Source organism: Alligator sinensis, unplaced genomic scaffold, assembly GCF_000455745.1.
Source record: "Alligator sinensis unplaced genomic scaffold, ASM45574v1 scaffold455_1, whole genome shotgun sequence".
Classification (NCBI taxonomy): domain Eukaryota; kingdom Metazoa; phylum Chordata; order Crocodylia; family Alligatoridae; genus Alligator; species Alligator sinensis.
Genome location: NW_005842142.1, coordinates 1,192,087 through 1,214,610, shown reverse-complemented (window position 1 = coordinate 1,214,610; position 22,524 = coordinate 1,192,087). Strand labels below are relative to the sequence as shown.

General features: G+C 44.1%; 1 protein-coding gene across 1 annotated transcript in view; it reads right to left on the bottom strand.

Moving 5' to 3' along the window:
- Positions 1-22,524, bottom strand: part of GPR158 (G protein-coupled receptor 158) — a 401,429-nt gene that overhangs the window by 98,677 nt on the left and 280,228 nt on the right. Inside the window, exon 7 of the mRNA XM_006025370.3 lies at positions 14,542-14,651. Within this exon, the coding sequence (XP_006025432.1) occupies positions 14,542-14,651 (110 nt within the window). The remainder of the gene's footprint in view (positions 1-14,541; positions 14,652-22,524) is intronic.

The following is a 22,524-nucleotide window of genomic DNA, read 5'->3' as shown; positions in this document are numbered from 1 at the left end:
ACAGTAAGTGGCAAGGGTGGGGTGGGCCAGGGGGAAACCAAGCAGATGTTGTTGTGCCTATAGTATCTACCTCCTTCTCAGTCAGCTGGAGCTCTGGATAGGGAGGAAAGAGGCGGGGCCAGCCCTGCTCTCTGAAGTAGACAGTCCAAATGAGCCCAGGGCTAAAAAACATGCTGGGGGACTCTGATTTAACTTAAAACAGGAAGGGGTCTTGGACACAAGTTCCATAAACTGGTTTGGCCCAAATCAGTTAAGTCTGATACTACATTCAACTAGATTTATCTTAAACCAGTTTTGGCCATTTTGAAATTGGTTTATGTGCACTGAACTTATGTTCTGTTACAGGTTTAAACCAGTTTCTGATCCTTAAACCAGTTTATGTGTAACTTCTGTCGCTAGCCCAAGGATAACAAGGAGTTCTACCAGTATGTTAGCAACAAGAGGAAGGTCAGGGAAAGTATGGGTCCCTTACTGTATGGAGGAGGCAACCTAGTGACAGATGATGCAGAAAAGGCTGAAGTACTCAATGCTTTTTTTACCTCTGTCTTCCCAGGCAAGGTCAGCTTCTAGACTACTGGACCTGGCATCACAGGTTGGGAAGGAAGGGAGCAGCTGACAGTTGCAAAATAACAAGGTAAGGGCTGTTTAGAAAAGCTGGAGATGTAAAAGTCCATGGGGCTGGATGCAATGCACCTGGGGGTGCTAAGGGAGTTGTCTGATATGACTGCATAGACACTGGCTATCTTTGAAAACTCATGATAATTGGGAGAGGTCCTGGACAATTGGAAATGGACAGATATAGCATCCATCTTGAAGAAAGGGAAGAAGGAAGATCCAGAGAACTATAGACTGGTCAGCCTCAACTCATTCCCTGGACAAATCATGGAGCAGGTCCTCAAGGAATCCATTGCTAAGCACTTGGAGAAGAAAAAGGTGATTAGGAACAATCAACATGGATTTACCAAGGGTAAGTCATACCTGACCAACCTGACTGCCTTGTATGACAAGATGACTGGCTCTGTGGATATGGGGAGAGCAGTGGATGTGATAAACTTTGACTTTAACAAGGCTTTTGATAGTCTCCCACAACATTCTTGTAAGCAAGTTACAGAAGTACAGGATGGATGGATAGACTGCAAGGCGGACAAAAAACTAGCTGGATTGTCTGTGTTCTAAGAGTGGTAACCAATGGTTCAATGTCTAGTTGGCAGCCAGTATCAAGTAGAATGCCCCAGGGGTCAATCCTAGGGCTAGTTTTGTTCAATATTTTCATCAATATTCTAGAAGATGGGATGGAGTGCACCCTCAGTAAATTTGCAGATGACACCAAGCTGTGGGGAGTAGTAGATACAATGGAGGATAGGGCTAGGATTCAGAGAGACCTCAACAAATTGGAGGATTGGACCAAAAAAAAATAAATCTCATGAGGATCAGTAAGAACAAGTGAAAAGTCCTGCACTTAGAATAGAACTAACCCATGTACTAGTACAGGCTGGGGACTTACTAGCTGAGCAGCAGCTCTGAAGAAAAGGACCTGGGGGTTATAGTGGACAGTAAGTTGAATATGAGCCAATAGTGTGCTCTTGTTGCGAAGAAGGCTAAGAGCATACTGGGCTGCATTAGTAGGAGTGTGACCAGCAGATCGAGGGAAGTAATTCATAATGCCCCTCTATTTGGCACTGGTGAGGTTACATCTGGAGTATTGTGTCCAGTTTTGGGCCCCCCACTACAGAAAGGATAGGGACAAATTGTAGTGAGTCCAGGGGAGGGCAATGAAAATGGTTAGAATGTGGGGCACATGACTTATGAGGAGAGGCTGAGGGAACTGGGTTTATTTAGTCTGAAGAAGAGAAGACAGAGGGGATTTAATAGAAGGCTTCAACTACTTGAAGGGTGGTTACAAAGCAGATGAAGTTAGACTGTTCTCAGTGGTGGCAGATGACAGAACAAGGAGCAAGGGTCTCAAGTTGCAGCAAGGGAAGCTTAGGTTAGACATCAGGAAAACTCTCATTAGGAGGGTAGTCAAGTACTGAAACAAGCTCCATCCTTAGAGGTTTTTAAGACCTGGGTAGACAAAACCTTGGCTGGTGGGTTGGCCTAGATGACTTCCTGAGATCTCTTCCAATCCCTATTTTGTATGATTCTGTGACTATCCAGGGACCCACAGACTTGCTGGGCAAAACTGCACACTTACAGCTTAACACAGAACATCTTCAAGTATTGTTAACTGGCTTAATGCAATTTAACCACACTCTCCTTATGTGTCCTAGCTCCAAGACTGTATAGCTGAACATCATATTTCCTTTAAGATAGTTGTTCTGAAACATAAAAAGTAACCTTCCTGAGGTTCTCCTGCATGACTAAGCATGAGTTTCTGAAGAGACTAAGTTTACTTTTTCACTGCAGAATTAACCTGGACTCTTATTTATGTTTTAGCATAAAATCCATTCAATCCAGACAAAAAAACTTTCTGAATCAAGTTGCGAGGTACCTGAAGGTCAGGCTGATTTAACCAAATAGGCGTCTGGCTTAGAGCCTGGACTTTAGTTTGACTTTGACTGCAACCTATTCAGCTTGCAGTGAGAATGCAGGGTGGGAGGAAACAAGGGGAGAAAAATCACTCAGGTGCTGACTTTCCTATAATGCCTTCCCACAGTTACCCATGAAGAACAGAAAGTTGTCTGTCACAAGTGATGCCACAAAAAAAACACCCTAGATTGCCTCAGCACAAGAATCATGAAATCATGAAGGCCCAGAAGAAGATAAACATGGGAAAATAAGAGCACGGTAAGGTGTGGAGAGCACCTTACATGGCAGGTGGATATAAAGCCAGTGCTCTGACCTGGGTGCCAATCAACTTTTCAGTGAAAACATTCCCTCCATGAGTGCCCTAGGTGAGATGATAGCATCACCCTTATGACAACCCCCCAAAGTACTTTTCTGTGACTCAACAAGGTGACACCATTTTTTAAATTCATTATAAAACATAACATTTCTGTCAAGCAGTCATCTGCATGCACTACCATTGTGTTTGTATACAAAAAATGGTATCCTCTTTTTTTATCATAAGAGCCATAAGAACCACAGGGAAAAGTTTTCACTCAGGCATCTTACCAAATGAAGCAACCCATTTACCTGTTCAACTGTTCCTGAACCACTGGTCTAAAACATGTGGTTTGGCAGACCCTATACCATTTTTCTACTTTGTTTCACAGGATTTTAGATATGCATACACAGATACAAGGCATGGCGGGTTTCCTTCTCAGCCCCTCCTCCTCAAATCCTTTTTACCTCCCTTAGTCTTGTTGTCCTCCTCCTTCCCCTTCAGAAATCACCTCAAGCTCACTGTTTTTCATCCCAGCTGCCTTCTACCATGGCACTTTAAATGGTGGGACATGTGTGAAATGCAAAATGCCCTTTGTTGCTTCTACTTAGATTCCAAAGCGTTTACAACCAGTGAAAATAAAAGAACAACTTAAACCACTAAAATCATTTTGGGATGCCTGAACCCCAAATTGTCACATTCCTCAGACCTATGTACTAAAGCTCTTTGCATCAAGTGGTAATTAGTCTTCTTCCCATAATCCAGAGAAAAATCCCCTCGTGTCATTCTGAGTGTTAGAGATATGCAGTCAAAGTGCAAGAAAAAAGGAAGCAGGTGCTGATGTAAAGCCTCACATTGTGGACGGTGGTGGAAAGTCATTACCCTTTCCACCTTCCTACAACTGCTCTTCCATCTTCAAGGGCATTTCTCAGTTCCAGTTCCCTTCTCCTTCACAGCAATCCAGGCCAATATTTTAAGTTTTCCTTCCCTCTATACTTTCTGTAGACCTTTTAAATAGGGAAAGGTCAGCCTGCCATTGCCACCCAGCCTCATCATTTTATTTTTATGAAGGTTGAGTCAGCCTTCAAGGCTCTCTCATAACTCTCTAGCCATAACGAGTGATTCTTTTTGTCCTCCGAAATAATGATCATAACTGAAATGTTGTCAGCAAAAGCTGTAACACAGGAAAAGGGAGCTCTATTAAAATTGGCCCAAAGCTAGTAATGTCTTGTTCCAAAGGGACTCCCTCCTTTTACCCATATCCTTCCTCCATTTAGTCACACTAGAAAACCCCTGACAAAGAAAGATAACTTGGGATGCTCAGCAGGCACCCCTGAATTTAGAGAATCTCATCCCTGAATTTAGAAAACCTGGGTTTAAACCCATCACTATTCGACCTGTGGAACACAATTTATTCTTGAATACATAGTTTGAGGCCACTGACTCAATTTTGTATTTCTGTAGCACAGCCCATAAACAATTGTGTACCATACAACCTAGGCAGTACACAGGCTGTTCCCACAATCTTTTAGATCCGTTTTCATGAAGATCTACTAATGAGTCTGAAATTAATTTGCCCTTTACCATGGTGGACTGAGCTGGAAGGGTGCAAGTAGGTCTTAATCAGGCCAGCCTCAGAAGCAGCAGACAGGATGGAATTTTAGAGTCCCTATAGAGCAAGAGAGAAGGTTATCAGGTGTTCATGAACATCCTGTCTCTTACCAACTTGCCCCAAAAGGTAAAAAGTAAATTTATTAAAGATTCCTTCAGCTTCCCTGTGTTCAATGCCTGGTGGAAAATCACAGTTAGTGATTGAGGAAGCTGGTTTGTAAATGTCAGCCCATGGCATGGTAGTTAGGGCACTTTGCTGGGAAGCAGAAGATATACATTCAAACCTAGATTAAGGATGGGGGTGAGATCCTAGGTGTCTCATTCCCTAGCCATATGCTAAAACCACTAAATTAGTGGTGCTCGGCTAATCTGGCTGTATGGGGTGGGTGAGTGGCATTGGGTCAATCTACAGGCTAGATCCCATACAGGGTTAATCCATGGGTGCAACCTCGCATACCAGACTGGCTCCACTTGCCATAGACCAACCCTATGCACCTGAAAGGTCCAGCTCATGGAGCCAAGTCACCCAGGTTGCAGGGCTCCCTATGAGTCTGGAAATCTGACATGAGGGGTATGGTGGCAGCACTAATTGCTATGGCTCTAGGAGATGTGACTCTCCCTCGCTCACTGCTTCCTCCCCAGCAACATTTCTGGACTCATGAGGTGTGGGAGGATTAAATGGAGGTAAATTTGAACTTCAAAATTGTTGTCATGTTTTTTAGATGTTTATGGAAAGGATCCTTCATTAGAGTAGCAAAGTGCAAAAGGTGTTGCGTACTCTGAAATTAGCACGTTACCAGCAGTAATTCATGTACCCCACGCATTCAGTGTACAGTCAGGCAGAATTCTGAACCGTAACAAAACGGGCCATTTTACTGAACCTCATTCAGGTGCCAATTTATCTAGTCAAGCACCAAACATTCTCTAGTAAAGCAGCATGGCCATGAGTCTGCTCATGGTCAGTTCTAAGATATGGGCAAAAGAAAGGGCACTACGCATAGTAAGTCTTACTTCCAGAATGGCTGTTGCCCAGCCTCTTCTATTTCTTTTTTCCTTTAATCTTTAGGACAAGATGATAGACGTTCTAAAAATGATAATAAGAAAAAACCTAGACATTAAACCTGCTTTAAAATAGCAACATCATCCAAGAACAGAGACAAGCTACTGTCACAGAAGTATATTGAAGAAAGCAACATTGGAAGCTCTTTTGACCCCAAAGGTTTACCTTTGAAACAATATTGCTTTTTCATCTGATAAAAATATTTTGAGGAATTTATCATTGAGAAAAGTATTAGTATCTACACACTTCCCAATATTTAAGTCTCTAAATTTACTTCCTTTTCCTTTTTTTCCCCTTAAGGAACAGTGGAATGAAAAATTCAGTTCATTATTTTAAAATACACAGTAAAAAAGAAGAGATTATTAAAGGCTAGGATGATGCAGTTAAAAAGTGGCCATATGGATTGTTCAAAAACAGATGATGTTCTTTATTTTACTCATCTTTCCTACAATAGGCTATGCAGCTACATTAGGTGCTTTTATACAGAGCCTCTTACCTTCTCTGAAAGTACACCAGGAGCTAGGCAAGACTGAGGTGTGATCCATTCTAGAAATCCTTTAGACTTAGAGGGCTCCTATACACGTGCAGGAAGCTGCTCCAACATGCTGTAATTACAGAGCATCAGAGCAGACATCGAGTCTGCTGGAGCATGGTAATTACCATGCTATAGCAGACTCTAACGTCACATGCATCAGCGTCCCTGCACTGAAAAATGGTGGTGGGGCACTTTGAACTAAAGCTCATTGAACAACCTTTAATTTAAGCGTCCCACCACCATTTTTCAGTGAGGGGATGCTGATACATGTGACGCTCTGGATGCTTTTAATTAGCATAGCTTTCAGAGTTGCCCTAATTAAAGTGCCCCTCTCCCAGAGCATGTCTATAAACACTCAGAGTGAGTCCTCATACTTCTATACTATCCAGCTACCATTCAGGAACTGCTGCAGTACAGAAGAAAACCCCCCCACAAATCGCACACCGCTGGTTATGACATATCACTCCTCCCTTGAACCTGTACGGAAAATCCTCAAACAATTGCAACCCATACTAGACAGAGACCCTATTCTTAAAAAGATCTTCCCAGAGCCACCCATCCTAGCCTTCAAACAAGCACCGAACCTCGCCAACCTCATCACCAGAAGCAAACTTCCACAAGCCCAGAACACACCAAAAGGATCCAGACCGTGCCAGAACAAGAAATGCAAAACCTGCCAGCACATCTCCACCACCCCCACCATTACTACACCCCACAACAGAGCCATCAGCATCCCAGAATCTTACAGCTGCACCTCCAGAAATGTGATATACCTCATCCAATGCACCAAATGCCCTGATGGAAAATACATAGGAGAGACCAAACAACAACTGCGCACCAGAATGAATGCACACCGGAAATCTGTCAAAGACAGAAATACCCAATTACCGGTGGGGACACATTTCTCACAAGAAAACCACTCTCTCTCCAATCTCTCAGTCCTGATCCTCAAAGGAAACCTACAAAACACTTCCCAGAGACGAGCCTATGAACTCAAACTCACTTCATCAACCTCCTGGATACTAAAAATCACGGACTAAATATAGACATTGGATTTATGACACATTATAACCTGCCTGACATCTGACTCCCCAGGTCTCTCTCCACTTTCATCCCCCTTCTCTCTGTTCTCTCCCCCCCCAGTGTCTCTCTCACCCATTGACTCCTCAGTCTACATTTTCACTGACTACCTGTCTTGTATGCATACCAGCCCAGCCCCTGGCTTCTTTACTTTTCATTCCATCCAGGAAGAGCACACACCAACTGCTGAAACTTCCTTAGACTGATGAAGGGCTTTTGAACCTGAAAGCTTGCTTAATAATTATTTTCCAACTATTTGGGTTGGTCTAACAAAAGATATCAGATTCACCCAAGGAACCTTGTCTGCCTATGTCCTTAGACCAATACGGCTACAACCTACACCCCGTCTCTAAGTGGTCATTCTTGATCTCTTCAGTGATCAGATGCTACCATTAAATCAGAGCTATGTGTTGACATAGCTTTTGCAGCAGTCTATATAGCTGCCAAATTCCTGTTGATATCATATCATCCTGAATTGTTATGATATAAAATATGTCTAAAATCCTAGGTGTATGCAGTTATTTATGTATATAGCATGAAACGTGCTTCCTACCACTCTTTGAGCTCCCTAAACCACATTACTACACATCAGAAAAAAGATGGTGAGAAGACTTCATTGGAGGGAAAAAAAGGAGAATTGCTGGAATCTAAATCTAGGTTAAAATGCATGGAAAAAGCAGCTCTGAATTGCAACAATAATGAGTTCTAGAGGCAACCGGATAGTTCATTCCTCATTACTCTTTCAACCCTCAGCTTCTCTCCTGAGCTAGTCAGGCAAGGTGCCATAAAGTACAAAATATCTGAACTGCAAATCTAGAAAGGGGAATGATGCCTACCCAATTTTCAATCTTTTCTTCACTTCACATAAATACAAATTTCAATTTCCTTTTTATGATATTACATCATCATTCTGTGTTATTGAGATCTCAAGGCTAGAGTCCAGGGCAAATGAAATCACAGCTGGATGTGCTAGCCCCCACGTTGTACTTGTGGGGAGACACAGGATTGACCTCATTGTCAGTAAGCCTCAGGTTGGGTGATATGCATTCTTTCTTGCCCCTGATACTCTGATAGCCTCCTGGTTCCTGTTAATTCTGATGCTTGGCTATTTTTTTGGGCTTGTGCTCCTGGTCTTTGGCTCACTTCCTGGAGTGAACCTCTGTACCTCCCAAGTCCTGCACTCTCACAGATGGTCCTGACCTTTGACTTACTCTTGATCCTAACCATTACACTGGACTGCCTATGTCTGGTACCCTGCTTGTTTGTCCAGCCACCATTACTGCTGCTTTACCTGGGCATGACACTAACATGGAACCCTCTCCAACACACCCATAGATGTAACAAAAATTCCACTTTTGTATTCCCCAGTCCATGTTCCCAGCTTTCGTATTCCAAAGTCAGTACTTCTGAGTTTTGTTTTCTAATATTCCAGCATTTGCATTTCTAGCATTATTAACATATTAATTGCAACATAAATAGCAACATGTCACACATTCACTAAATTTATAGTACTGTAAAGTGGCAAACCAGCCACAAAGAGATGCCTCAAATTGCGTAGTATTTGTGACAGGGTTTATATGGCACCATAAATTGAACATGTGACAGGTACTATTACCCCCGTGCCAACAATCAGCTAATTGTCAGCATTGGGTTCTGCCCAGCCCCTGGTCTGGAGTCTGGCTGGAAGCTGCCCTGGTTCCAATTTTGACAAGCTGAATGGGGCATAACATTTCTCAGACCTCCAATCATGTGACTGCCTGAACCTCTGTCAGCAGCCTAAATTTTGCAGTCCAGTGTCTTGTGTTTCTGTGTTTCCTGTTCTGGTATTCCAGAGTCAAAGATTCTGAGTTTTGTGTTCCAGATTTCCCATCCAGAACATTATGCCAAGTCCAAGTCTGAGTTCCAGAATGAGTGCCTTTCAGAGTGTACCTGGTCTAGATCTAACTTCAAGTTCTGGTTTGAGTTTCTGTGTTTCAAGTTTCTGAGTTTAGCCTGGTCCAACATGCTCAGATGGTGCTCAGGACAGGAAAATGGACTGGTGTTACGTAGCTCTTCAGGCTAGCACAGCCAGTTTTCTATAGCTGAAGGCAATGGAGTAACCATTGAATGAGCTAGCTTCCATAACTGTGCCACCTGACCCCACCACAGCCCCAGCCAGTAAGCTGAACTGCCAATACTCTAGTCCACTTGTACATTCTTTTTAAGTAATGCTAAACCAGAGATAGAATAAGGATCTGGATCTTAACATTCCTAGGTTCTCGCTCTATATATCCAAGGTAAAGTTAACTGCTCTTTCAAATAGAGAGTGGTAATTAGGGAAGGATGAAGACGGAGGGAGCCACAGAACACCGAACTGAGAGACACCCACAAGAACAGCCCAGTCAAGACAGGCAACGAGCACAAGAAGTACCCAGGTAAGAGACAGGGGCTCGGATAGTCCTGGGATTGCAGGGGGGGACGGGGACGGTGCATACAGCCTCAGGAAGCCTTAAACGCCTCTACACTAATGCTTGTAGTATGGGAGGAACTTGCCCTCCTGCTAACTAACACGAACCCAGACATAGTGGGGCTCACTGAAACTTGGTGGGATCCAACCCAAGACTGGGTGGTAAACATCAAGGGCTATAGGCGGGATAGAACAAGGAGGAAAGGTGGGGGTGTGGTGCTCTATATCAAAGAGCAATACACATCCTCAGCAAACAGCACTGGGTCTGAGGTAGGGCAGACTGAGGTGCTCTGGGTCAGAATACAAGGGGGTCAGGGGGAAAGGGACTTAATGGTGGGGGTCTACTACAGGCCACCCAAACAGGGGGAAGAGCTGGACCGGGAATTCTCTGGTCAGCTCACAGAGGCAGTTAAGTCAAGGGACGTGGTCATCACGGGTGACCTAAACTATTCGGACATCTACTGGGAAGAGCAGTCAGCCAGGTCTCACCACTCACGTAGGTTCCTAGCCGAGTTACAGGACCTCCACCTAACCCAGGAGGTGCACAGTCCCACCAGGGGAAAAGCATTGTTGGACCTGGTCCTGGCCACAGGTGACGACCTGGCGAGGGGACTGCGGGTTCTTGACCATCTGGGCGATAGCGATCATCGCCTACTGGAGTTCACCATCCAGCACAGGGTGTCAAAGGCCTGTAGCAAAGCAGCAGCCCTGGACCTCAGGAGGGAGGATTTCAATCAAGTAAGGAGACTAGTCAGGGAGGCACTGAGGTCCTGGAGGGGAGGGGATTTGGGAGTCCAAGAAGAGTGGTCGTTCCTTAAGGAGACAATCCTCCAAGCCCAAACTGTGACAAACCCCACCCGGATCAAAGGGGGCAAGAGTGCTCAAAAGCCCCCATGGCTCACCAAAAGCATCCAGGAATGTCTCAAAACTAAAAAGGAGGCGTACACCCAATGGAAGAGAGGGGCCATCACCAAGGAGCATTATACCTCCATTGCTCGAGATTGTAGCGGGGGCTGTTAGGAAGGCTAAAGTGGAGATGGGCCTGGGACTAGCAACCTGGATTGAGGATAACAAGAAGTCCTTTTTAAATACATAGGGAGTAAAAAGGAAGGTATCGAGTAATATGGAGCCTCTGCAGAACACGCTTGGAAATCTGGTGGTTGCACCAGATGACAGAGCTAACCTCTTTAACAATTTCTTTGCTTCCATTTTTCTGAGCAGGGACATCCCCCGCACTGGGATCCCAGACGGACCCAGGGGAGGCACAGCCAGGCCCAGGGTCAGTGAGGACCTAGTCAGGGAACTTCTGGTGGGACTAGACATGTTCAAATCAGCAGGTCCTGACGATCTCCATCCCAGAGTGCTGAGGGAATTGGCAGAGGTCATTGCAGGACCCCTGGCACAGCTTTACGAGCACTCGTGGTGCTCTGGCGAGGTACCAGAGGACTGGAAAAGGGCCAATGTGGTCCCCATTTTCAAAAAAGGGAGGAAAGTGGACCCAGGAAACTATAGGCCTGTTAGTCTTACCTCCGTTCTGGGGAAGCTCTTTGAGAAAATTATCCAGGAGCACATCTGCAAGGGACCAGCAGGGGAGATTATGCTTAGGGGCAATCAACATGGTTTCATTAGAGGCAGGTCCTGTCAGACCAACCTGGTTGCCTTCTATGACCAGGTCACAAAATCCTTGGATGCAAGGGTTGTGGTGGACGTAGTCTTTCTGGACATTAGGAAGGCCTTTGACACCATCTCTCACCCCATTCTCATTAAAAAATTAGGCAATTGTGGTGTCGATGCCTACACAGTCAGATGGGTCATAAATTGGCTGGAGGGCCACACTCACAGAGTGGTGGTGGACAGGTCTTTTTTGACCTGGAGGGATATGAGCAGTGGGGTCCCCCAGGGCTCAGTCCTCGGGCCCGCACAATTCAACATCTTCATCAGCGACTTGGACGAGGGGGTGAAAAGCACCTTGTTCAAATTCACGAATTACACTAAGATGTGGGGAGAAGTGGGCATGCTGGAGGAGAGGGACAGGCTGCAACTAGATCTAGAGAGGTAACAGGGGTGGGTGGATGAGAACAGGATGGAATTCCATACTGACAAGTGCAAGGTACTGCACCTAGGGAGGAAGAACCAGCAGCATACCTACAGGCTGGGGAACTCCCTTTTAGTCAGCACAGAGGCTGAAAAGGATCTTGGTGTCATTATTGATTACAAGATGAGCATGGACTGCCAATGTGGGGATGCAGTCAGGAAGGCTAACTGCACCTTGTCATGCATCCACAGATGCATCATGAGCAGGTCCAAGGAGGTGATCCTCCCCCTCTGTGCAACACTGGTCAGGCCGCAGTTGGAGTACTACGTCCAGTTCTGGGCACCGCACTTCAGGGGGGATGTGGACAGCATCGAGAAGATCTAGAGGAGGGCCACTCACATGATCGGGGGCAGCAGGGTAGGCCCTATGAGGAGAGGCTATGGGAGCTGAACCTGTTCAGCCTCCACAAGAGAAGGTTGAGAAGGAATCTGGTGGCCATCTATAAATTTGCCAAGGGAGACCAGAAGACAATAGGAGAGTCCCTGTTCCCCCTAGCACTACCGGGAGTAATCAGGAATAATGGCCATAAGTTGACTCAGAGTAGATTCAGGCTAGACATCAAGAGGTACTACTTCACAGTCAGGGCGGCTAGGATCGGGAATCAACTTCCAAGGGAAGTGGTGCTCACTCCTACTCTGGGAGTCTTCAAACGGAGGCTAGACAATTGCCTAGCTGGGGTTGTTTGACCCCAGCCTTCTTTCCTGCCCATGGCAGGGGGTCGGACTTGATGATCTACTTAGGTTCCTTCCGACCCTACTAACTATGAAACTATGAATTAGCCATATTAGTGTGAAGTCTGCCCTCTTCCAAATAAAACTACCAGTTCTACACATTTTTTATAGTTCTTCAATTATTTACCTTCGCCCACTTGAACTTGTTCTTTTGTAAGGAAGGCACTTTGAGCATGTTCTGATGAGTGCACATATGCAGGGTTACACATTTCCCGTGAGACAAATAGCAGCAGCATATCTGTGACCCAGGTGGGGTAGAGGAGGCTGGGTCCAGTCTCAGGGGCCAGCAGCCTTACCTGGGGTGGTGGGGGTCTCCGGGGCAGCAGCAGTGCCGAGCCGGCTGCTTGAAGCTGGCCAGGCTCCTTCTCTGGTGGTGCATGCTGCTGCCACATTCACCATGCTGCTTCTTTTATTAATTTTTTTTTTTTTGAGAACAGGATCAAACAATTAGCAGCAGGGTAAACAGGTGCACATATGCTGTGTGCAGTTAGCAGTGCTGCAAACTGCATGTGCACACTTATCAGGACATGTGCCTTCAGTGTATCCACTATGGATTTTTGGTGCAATTCACTTCTAAGAGTTAATAAGATACCTAATTTAACAAATAAGCAAACTGTATGCAATATATTCGGGGTACACAACCCCCAGTATGGGTGCCAGAGCATGGCATGTGGAGACATTTTGTTTGGCATGCATGCCCCGGAGCAGATGGCAGGGAAGGGGCTCGAGCTGTGCTTTCACAACAAGGATCAAGGTCCTCGTGGTTCCTGTGGCATCCCCCCATGGCATGCCAACATCTTACGAAGTCGAGGTTGCAGGTATTTTTCATACTGTGCCCAAAAATGCTACCAACCCCTACACTATACCAATGTATATAATTAATTGTCTACATATACAGAAATTGCAAGTAGTAATAATATTTCAATGAAGGAGCTAGATTCTCATTGCAAGAGGTGAGGATTTCTTAAGGTGATATTTTATTGGACCAACTGCATGGTTAGGATATGGTTGGACAAGCTTTTGAATTCACATTCTGATGAAGAATGTCATGCATTCAAAAGTTTGTCTAACTCTATCCCCATTATTCAGTTTGTCCAATAAAAGGTACTGTCTTAAGAAATCCTTGCCTCTCACACAATTCCTGGACTGTGACAGCTATAGCATCACTAACACTACTATTCTAAAATATAACAGACCAACAATCCAGATAGTGTCAGTTTTATTCCAATCCAGTTCAAAGCATAATACTTGATCTCAATTATGTCATGCCAATGGACTGATGAGGCTAAAGTAAATATTGAACACGGATATTTTACAATATAATTATCTTCATCAAAACTTTCTACACTCCAATGTATGATCTATTTTCATAAATGCATTTATGGGATGCATCAAGAAGTATTCTTTGGTTCATTTTCACTGTGAGATAAGGGACAAACCATTTTATCTAACATGCCCTCGAAAAGGCATTAATTTATGAGGAGAATGTAGAGGTGGGATTTGAGGTCAGGTCTCTTGGTATCGGCATCCTCAACTGAGCTCTTTGCCACTTCAGATGAATTTCCTCAACCGTAACAAAGAATTCCCTGCACATTTTACCTGCCAGCTGGAAGCTACATTTGCAAGAGTCCAGTCAATCTGCCATCAGTGCCTGAGAAAAGTATACCTGGCCTCATGAGGCATAAAAAAGCATAATATGCCTGTAAAACAAACTGTTCTAAGGCTTTCTAGAGAACACAACTCCATCTTATCTAAATATTTAAAACATTAAAAAAAAATCCTTTGCAGATGCCTAATATCAAAGGATATATTTCTCTCTATGAGCACCTTATAAGGGACCTTTTCCCTTCTTCTTTCAAACCTCTGCATGTTTTTACCTTTTGGGAGCAACCCTGTGGCCATGAGTTGAGCCCTGTGTCATGCAGCCTATCAAACTAGTCATCAGCACCACTTCTTCCATTATTCACATTCATAATACATCTCCTCTTGTTGGATAAGTTGTATAGAAACTCCCTGGGAATACTGAAGTGATATACAGTGTTATAAAAATATACGAAAGGGTGGTTGTTTTTAATAAATGCTTACAGCTTCTGATTCTGACTGCCCACACAGATTGCATGTCCTCCCACAGTGATGGAAATTAATAAAATGCAAAGTACCTGTGCAACTTGAGTGTCACAGTTCCATAAACAGTCGTAAAGCCCAGAAGACGAACCCATCTTAGGAGAATGCAGCGAAATATGCTTGGCTCAAAATACAAAATGACAACCTATGGAACAGAGGGAGAAAGAAAGTGAGCTTCAGAACCAGTTTTAACAAGGAAGTATTTCTTGATTCAAATGCAAAAAATGGATTTGTCCAAAATCAGAGAAAGAATATTTTCCATTTGCACCACTGTATGTTGAGATTTTACAGCAAAGTGACAAGATAATCTTATCAAATAATGGCACAGCTCTGAGCACCAACTCCCCTCTAAAGAGAGCTGGCAAAGGCCTTGTGACAGATGGCAAAGAAAAAGCACCTCTAACTGCAGCTTCTACTGACTTTTCTTAACCAAGAAAAAGTGTGTAAAACAAGGAAAGAGAAGACTGTAGACAAGAAGCAGTTTAATGGACTGTCCTGATATACAGAACCGAGTATATTTCCACTATCTGATCAATTATATTTACGGAGCTAGATTCAAAGGGATTTAGACGTCTAAAATCCCTTTCCTTTTGGAATCTGATCCACTACATTAACTTTATTACACTTCAAAGCTATTCTTTGTGATAAACATGGAAAAAGCTGAACATCCCATTTTTCCTCTTAAGCCCAACCTGTAGCACTGCTACACCCTGTCCTCAGGCTCAGGATCCTGGTGTCACATTTGTCTCCTCTCCCCTACATTCCTCCCTCACACACTGTAAGCTCTTACCAGACCTTACTTTGCTTTCTCCTACAAGACTTCCCCTCCAAACTAAATAGTATTCATCTTCATTTACTTCTGGGCTTCTTTTGTCTCAACTATAAGAAATTCCTTCCATTTAGCTTCCCTGAATAGCAGTTCATCTCATTCTGGTTCACATAGAAAGCTGCTATTGCATTCCTTTCCCTCTTCCCCTACTCTAGCTTCCTTGCCGATACTCTTTCAACTTCCTTATTAAGCTAAAGACTTTCTTCATTATTTTGAGACCACCAAACCACTTCTGCTGTTTAGCTACTCCTAAGCTTCCTTCCATTATATTTCCTTTTGTATCTTCCACCCACTTGTGTCTTTGAGCCATGCTGCATTTTATGCTTGGAATGTTCTCCCTTGGCTAAGTCTTCCTCCTACCCCATACCTTGGAAACCTTCTTTTATAGCACCACTTCTCCATCACCCATAGAAGAGATGGGTAAATAAGACCTGTATCCCTATGAAACTGGGCTTTCAGTCTTTGGGCTGGTACCATGTGTATCTGAGTGTGAGAGGTGGAGGGGTGGAAGGTCAGTCCCAGCTCCGTCTCCCCTTGAACTCTCCTGCCACGACTTAGATAGAAAGAAGAAAAAAGAGTGGGGTTCAGTGACGTTGTTTGAGCAAGGAATTACCAATGACACCCAGGTGTTAAATTCTCACAAAGTTGTTTTATTGCCCAGCAGGGATCTTTTGAACAGCAATAGCCTCACTAATTATCTCAATAGTGAGGAAAGTCCGGGCTGCAGATAAGAAAACTTGGCGCCAGGTACTTCATTGATACATTGTAATTAATACCAGCTCCACCACTAATTGCGTTGTTAGGGAGGCACACTCCTTGTATCTTTCTGTACGTGTTGTGCCGGGAGCAGCCCCAGCTGTTCCCTCGTCTTCCATCCCAACACCTATGGCACTGATGCATTCTCAACAAGTGGTGAGGGGTTAATACTTGCTTTCCCTGCCCGTGTCTCACACTCAGGAATCCCTGCCAAGCCACGTCACGGAGCCTCGGCTCTTCTCCCAGACTCAACAAAGCAGCTGTAATTCCCAGGTGAGCAACCAGCCTTGTGGCTGACCTGCAGCTGTCTGGAGTCCCTCGGTCTCGGTGTCCTCCTGGGTCCCAGGTCCAGCTGTTCTCTTCTCTGGGGTCTCAACTGCCCCATGTTCATTCTCCAGTGCCCAAAGCAAAAGGTGTTTGTTCTGTCACCTTATTTATGCCGGCCGTGGCAGGCTAATCATCCCGCCCCTCCCCTAATGTGAACTCCCTTCATCTGACAGGGTGCATCCTCTGGTCAACCTAGCCTGAAACCCCCCATAGTAACAGGACTCCTGCCTGAGTCCCTGTTACACTGAGCTTCAAGGTTTGTGTGTGACCTTGCTTGCCTTAGAACAGGGCTAGGCAACGTTTTTTGGCCAGTGTGCCGAAAAAACCACAATGTCTACCTTGGAAGGTGCCAGAGTGCTGGCATGCCAGAGCCCACAGCAGCTGTTTGCAGCCGCTTAGAGCCCGGGCTGGCCTTGCGTGCCATGCTCAGCACACATGCCAGGGGTTGCTGACCCTTGTCCTAGAAGCTCTTAGCATGTTGGGACAGAAAACTTTTATAAACTGTAAGGAAATAAAATTGGAAACTAATTATGAGAAAGGCTGCGCCTTCCTCTGTTTGCACAATAAAAACCACAAGGACAGAGTTCCATAAATATTAACAAACAACAAGTTACATAGATATACTTGGTTCAGAATTACTAAAAAGTAATAGGTCACTCTCAGCATAGAGGAAAACATGCACTGAAACATCTAGGACCATTTGCTACTCAGTCCAGTGTACAGCTGGTGCATTCTGGCAGTGAAGGTATTATTGTGCCTACAGGCTGCCACATGATATTTTCTTAAGTAAATGCTTTTTTTCTCAGTGAGAATTCTAGCTCAAGACATTGGCAGGAAGCCCAGAAATAAGTCCTTTGGGTAGCATAGATGAATTTAGGAACACTGGAAGTGAAGATGGCAGACGTGCCAATTTAGAGAGAAAGCAGGAAGAAGCTTCTGTTACACTGATTTTTTTTTAGCAAAATCAAGAAAAAAAAATCATATTTTTCTGAATCCAAACATAATGCAAATTTTCTTCTGCTTTTCTCACCATCAGTTGACCAAATATGTTTCAGGGAAGCAGTGATTCATGGACATTTGACAACAGTCACAGGGACAGAAGAGAGAAGCATGCAGCAATATCTTATGATATTTTTATCAGTGGCAATACAGCTCAGTAAAGCTCCTGCCAGTACTATTCAGCCCCACTACCAATACTGCCAGCAGGTGAAAAAAAGGCTTTGCATAGTCCTTCTGTTTCTTAAAAATAGTTCTTGTATGGGATGAGTAGGGATTTGTTGAACCGTGATAAAAATGGCACAGCACCAAACAGTGAAGACAAGTGGACCTTAAAATCTTTCCATCTTTTAAATCTTACCCAAACCAAGATTCACTCATCTCAAGAATGCATACTCTTGACTTAGGTTCTAATATCCCAGGAGTAATACCACTCCCTGATAAGGTAGTGACACTTTCTATGTTCTCCATGTAAAACAGGAAAAACGACAGCACTTTTTTTCTGGACTCCTCATTACCACCTTTGATAGCTACTTGAGGTGGCTGAGATTTTTTTTTTTTTGAGTAAACACTTCTTCATTGAAAAAGCCTGATAGAATATGATGAATCCCCCATTTTAGAAAAAATCTGAAAAGGGATCAGAATTGTCAAAACATCCTGTTTTGATATTTTGAAGACTGAAGAAAAAAATATTTTTGAGTTGAATTGACTTTTGTTTCCAAATGTAAGTTACTCTGAATCAATCAATCAATCATTGTTCTTTACAGATCATGGTGTATGCATTGATGAGTTCTTTGATGGCTGCTGAGTCCACTGTGCCAGCTACAAAGTCCAGTTTTCAACGGCAGATACTAGAAATGCTGCAGATTTACACAGGAAATGGCACGTCTACACATGCAATTAGCACATAGCGATAAATTCTGACAGTTCATGCCTGACTTTATTGCTCCCGGCCATAGCATTTACATGTGTACTTGGGACTGCAGCACATCGAGCTGGGGCAAAGCAACTCTGGCTGGCAGGGAGTTAGCCTACCAGCCCATGGCTGCTCTGACCCAGCTCAAAATGCTGCAGAGGGACTGGCTGGGTCACAAGGGTGCTCCAGTGTGGGGCTAGCCAGCAGGCATCCTCTGCACCATAGCACCCTTGTGCCCCAGCCAGCCACTGGCTACACGTGTTTCACTGCACATAAGTACTCTGCTGTATGATAGCACTTGTGTTGAGCAGTATTATCCTACAGCAGAGTTAATTAGTTTACTGCAGACTAGTAGAGCTTCACATGTAGACAGTGACACTTTACTGCAGAGCTAATTTGTCATCTCCACACTAAAGCATTTCATGTAGATGCACCCAAAGTTAGTAGCACTAGTCCTTGTACTGAGAGCAGACAGAAGGAAAATACTGCCCTGATTCCAAGCTAGAAACGTTAAGAAGGAATCAAACATTGACATTTGATACTAAAGTTTCATAGAACACTGAAATGTGCAGGACTGAAATCATTAATGCCACAGCATTTTCTGAATAAGGGAAGAACAGCTTTCTCTGAGATGAAATCTAACACAGCAATTGTGTTGTTTTGAACTGACCTGTATGAGTAGCTCATGGTAGGATAAACTACATCTTGAGTAGCATGTCTGCAGAGCTGTGGAAGACAATATCACTTAAAACAGAGGTATGGCACAAGTTACTGTGTAACGCCAAAAGGTGAAGACTTTGCAGGTAGTGGGGCAGGTCCTAAGTTGATGAAAACTGCCCCAAGACCCCAGGTAAGGCAGCTGGGGCCAGCACAGGGCTGAGCCCAGGCTCTCCTACTGCCCCTGGGGTAACATGCTGTGCACCAATACACACGTGGAGCGGGCATTCCCAGGGTACAAGTAACGGCAGCACAAGGTGCGCCACATCTTCCCAGGGTACAAGTAACGGCAGCACAAGGGGCGCCACATGCACTTGTCCCCAGGGAACCAAATGTCTGTGCTTACCTGGATGTGGCCACTAAGTTTCCAACAAGATGAGTTGTAGAGGTCAGACATGAAATGTAAATATTGTAGAGCTCAGGTATGAAATGTGTAAGGACCACTTGAAGTGTCAAAAAGACCCATGGGGGCAGAGAAAAGACAGAGCAGTACATGCACAGATAGTGCGTCCTTGCAGCACGAAGAACACTGGACTGTGAGTCCCACAGGCTGCACGGCTGTGCTCATCTGGACACGCCCAGTGTGTCTTTGAACACTGTCCTCTCTTTTCTTTTATTGTGCTTATATACTTTTAAAACACATAAATATCATCCAGTACATGAAGACACTTGCCAGTTTTTCAATCTTGGGTCTGAGAAGGGTCTTCTAGCAACAGAGATGATGTTTGCCATGTTAGGTAAGACTCCCATGCAAACTCATCATAGTCTGGCACTATGATTTCTAGAAAAGGGTCCAACTTGTGTGTGGGAACAATGCCATCTTAGCAGATGGGCATGAATGCAAGCATTCCTGATCTAATGTACAGCACGGGCATCACAAATCAGTATTAAGGACATGACTTGAAGCCCAGATTGTCTGTAGGAATATTAATGAATGTACAATTTGCTATATTTCCCAAACAATTAAAATACCTTAGAAGTAATAAGAATACCATATATTTTCAGAGGCAGACAAGGTTCCTTGGGTGAATTTGATATCTTTTATTAGACCAACCCAAATGGTTGGAGAATAGTTATTAAGAAAGCTTTCGGGTTCAAAAACCCTTCGTCAGGCTCAGGAAGTTGCAGCAGTTGGTGTGTGCTCTTCCTGGATGGAATGAAAAGTAAAGAAGCCAGGGGCTGGGCTGGGCTGGGCTGGGGAGTCAGTTGCCAGGCAGATTATAATGTATCAAAAATCCAATGTCTATGTTTAGTCCCTGATCTCTAGTATCCAGCAGGTTGATGAAATGGAGCTCATAGGCTCATCTCTGGGAAGCGTTGTGTAAGCTTCCCTTGAGGATCAGGACTGAGAGATTGGAGAGAGAGTGGCCCTCCTGTGACAAATGTGCCCCCACTGGTAATTGGGTGTTTCTGTCTTTGATGGATTTCCGGTGTGCGTTCATTCTGGTGCGCAGTTGTTGTCTGGTCTCTCCTACATATCTTCCATCAGGGCATTTGGTGCATTGGATGAGGTATATCACATTTCTGGAGGTGCAGCTGTAAGATCCTGGGATGCTGATGGCTCTGTTGTGGGGTGTAGTAATAGTGGGGGTGGTGGAGATGTGGGGGCAGGTTTTGCATTTCTTGTCATGGCACGGTCTGGATCCTTTTGGTGTGTTCTGGGCTTGAGGAAGTTTGCTTCTGGTGATGAGGTTGGCGAGGTTCGGTGCTTGTCTGAAGGCTAGGATGGGTGGCTCTGGGAAGATCTTTTTAAGAATAGGGTCTTTTTCTAATATGGGTTGCAATTTTTTGAGGATTTTCCGTACAGGTTCAAGGGATGGGTGATAGGTCATAACCAGCGGTGTGCGATTTGTGGGTGTTTTTCTTCTGTACTGCAGCAGTTCTTCACGTGGTATCCAGGTGGCTCTTTCAAACGTGCGATCTACCTCTCTGGAGGAGTGTCCTTGCTGGGTGAAAGCCTTTTTAAGATTGGTGAGGTGGCAAGCCCGGGTGATCTCTTCAGTACAGATGCGGTGGTATCTGAGGGCTTGGCTGTATATCACTGCTTTTTTGGTGTGTAAAAAAAAAAAAAAGGTAAAAAGGTTGGCATACTGTGGGGCCATTTTAGTGCCCATAGCTGTTCCCATCATCTGGAGGAAGTGTTGATTATTAAAAGTGAAATTGTTGTGTGTGAGGATGAAGTGTATAAGCTCAGTGATATCTTTGGGTCTGTATTCTGGGTTGTAATCTTGTTCCTGTAGATATGTAAGGCAGGCATGGATGCCATCCTGGTGTGGGATGTTGGTGTATAGGCTGGTAACATCCATGGTGGCTAGGAGTGTGTTGCTGGGAAGGTGGTCTATGTTTTTAAGTTTCCGTAGCAAGTCTGTGGTGTCTTGGACAAAACTTGCTCTGTGGGTGACAAGCGGTTTTAGGATGGATTCAACAAAACCTGATATTTCCTCAGTTAGGGTCCCATGGTTGGATATGATAGGTCTGCCAGGGTTCCCTTGTTTGTGGATTTTAGGGAGCATGTAAAAAGTCCCTGGGTTAGGTAGCGGGGGGATCAAGGTCTGTAGTTTTTCTTGTAATCTTGGTGGAAATGATTTGATGGTATTGTTGAGTTTTTTGGTGAAAAGGGGAGTAGGATCTTCTTGTAGTTCTTTGTAGTAGGTGGTGTCAGAGAGCTGTCTGTTGGCTTCCTTTATGTAATCCTCACGGTTTAGGATGACTATGGCTCCTCCTTTATCTGCTGGTTGTATTACTATTTGGTGGTTAGATCTTAGAGATCCTATGGCCTTTTTCTCTGGTAGAGAGAGGTTGTTATGAGTCAGAGGTCAGAGTATGTAGTGTTTCTTTCAATGTCCTTCAGGGATCTGAATATGTCTGAATGGATCTGGCATACTGTATAGCTTGGCAGTACTGGTAGAAATTTAAGTTTGCAAAGGGTCTGTGCTAAAATATACAGTATGCAGTTTTTATGCCAGTGATGATTATAATATGCATAGTCCTTATTTTCACGTTAGTCATCATTGTGCCTGATCATACTATAATGCATTACTCATATTGAAATAAATACAATAAATGCCCTAAAATTGCCATTTAGCAAATAATTGTGGAGTCAGTGTTCTGAAAGGCATAAGGTTGAAAATCATTTCCACTCTAAGCATTTGTTTTTATAAATGTCTTCTACTTTTCTCTTTTTGGCCTGCAAAATCCAATATATTTTCTCTCAAAGTGACTGGAGGAAGGGGCTGTTAAAGCAAATCATCCAAACACCTTCTGAGCATCAATACTCACATTTTCCCTTTTTCTCTCCTCTGCTTCTTTCAGCCTGCAGCTTCCAAATCCCTTTGACTTTTGTTTAACTTGTATAAATGTGTGTGTTGCACTGTGAAATAGTTTTAATGTAGCTAGTGTAAGTTTGCTTAATGGACATTCTGGAGAAAAACTCCTGAACTTTATTTAGGCTTGATATTGGAAAAATCTATAAATTAT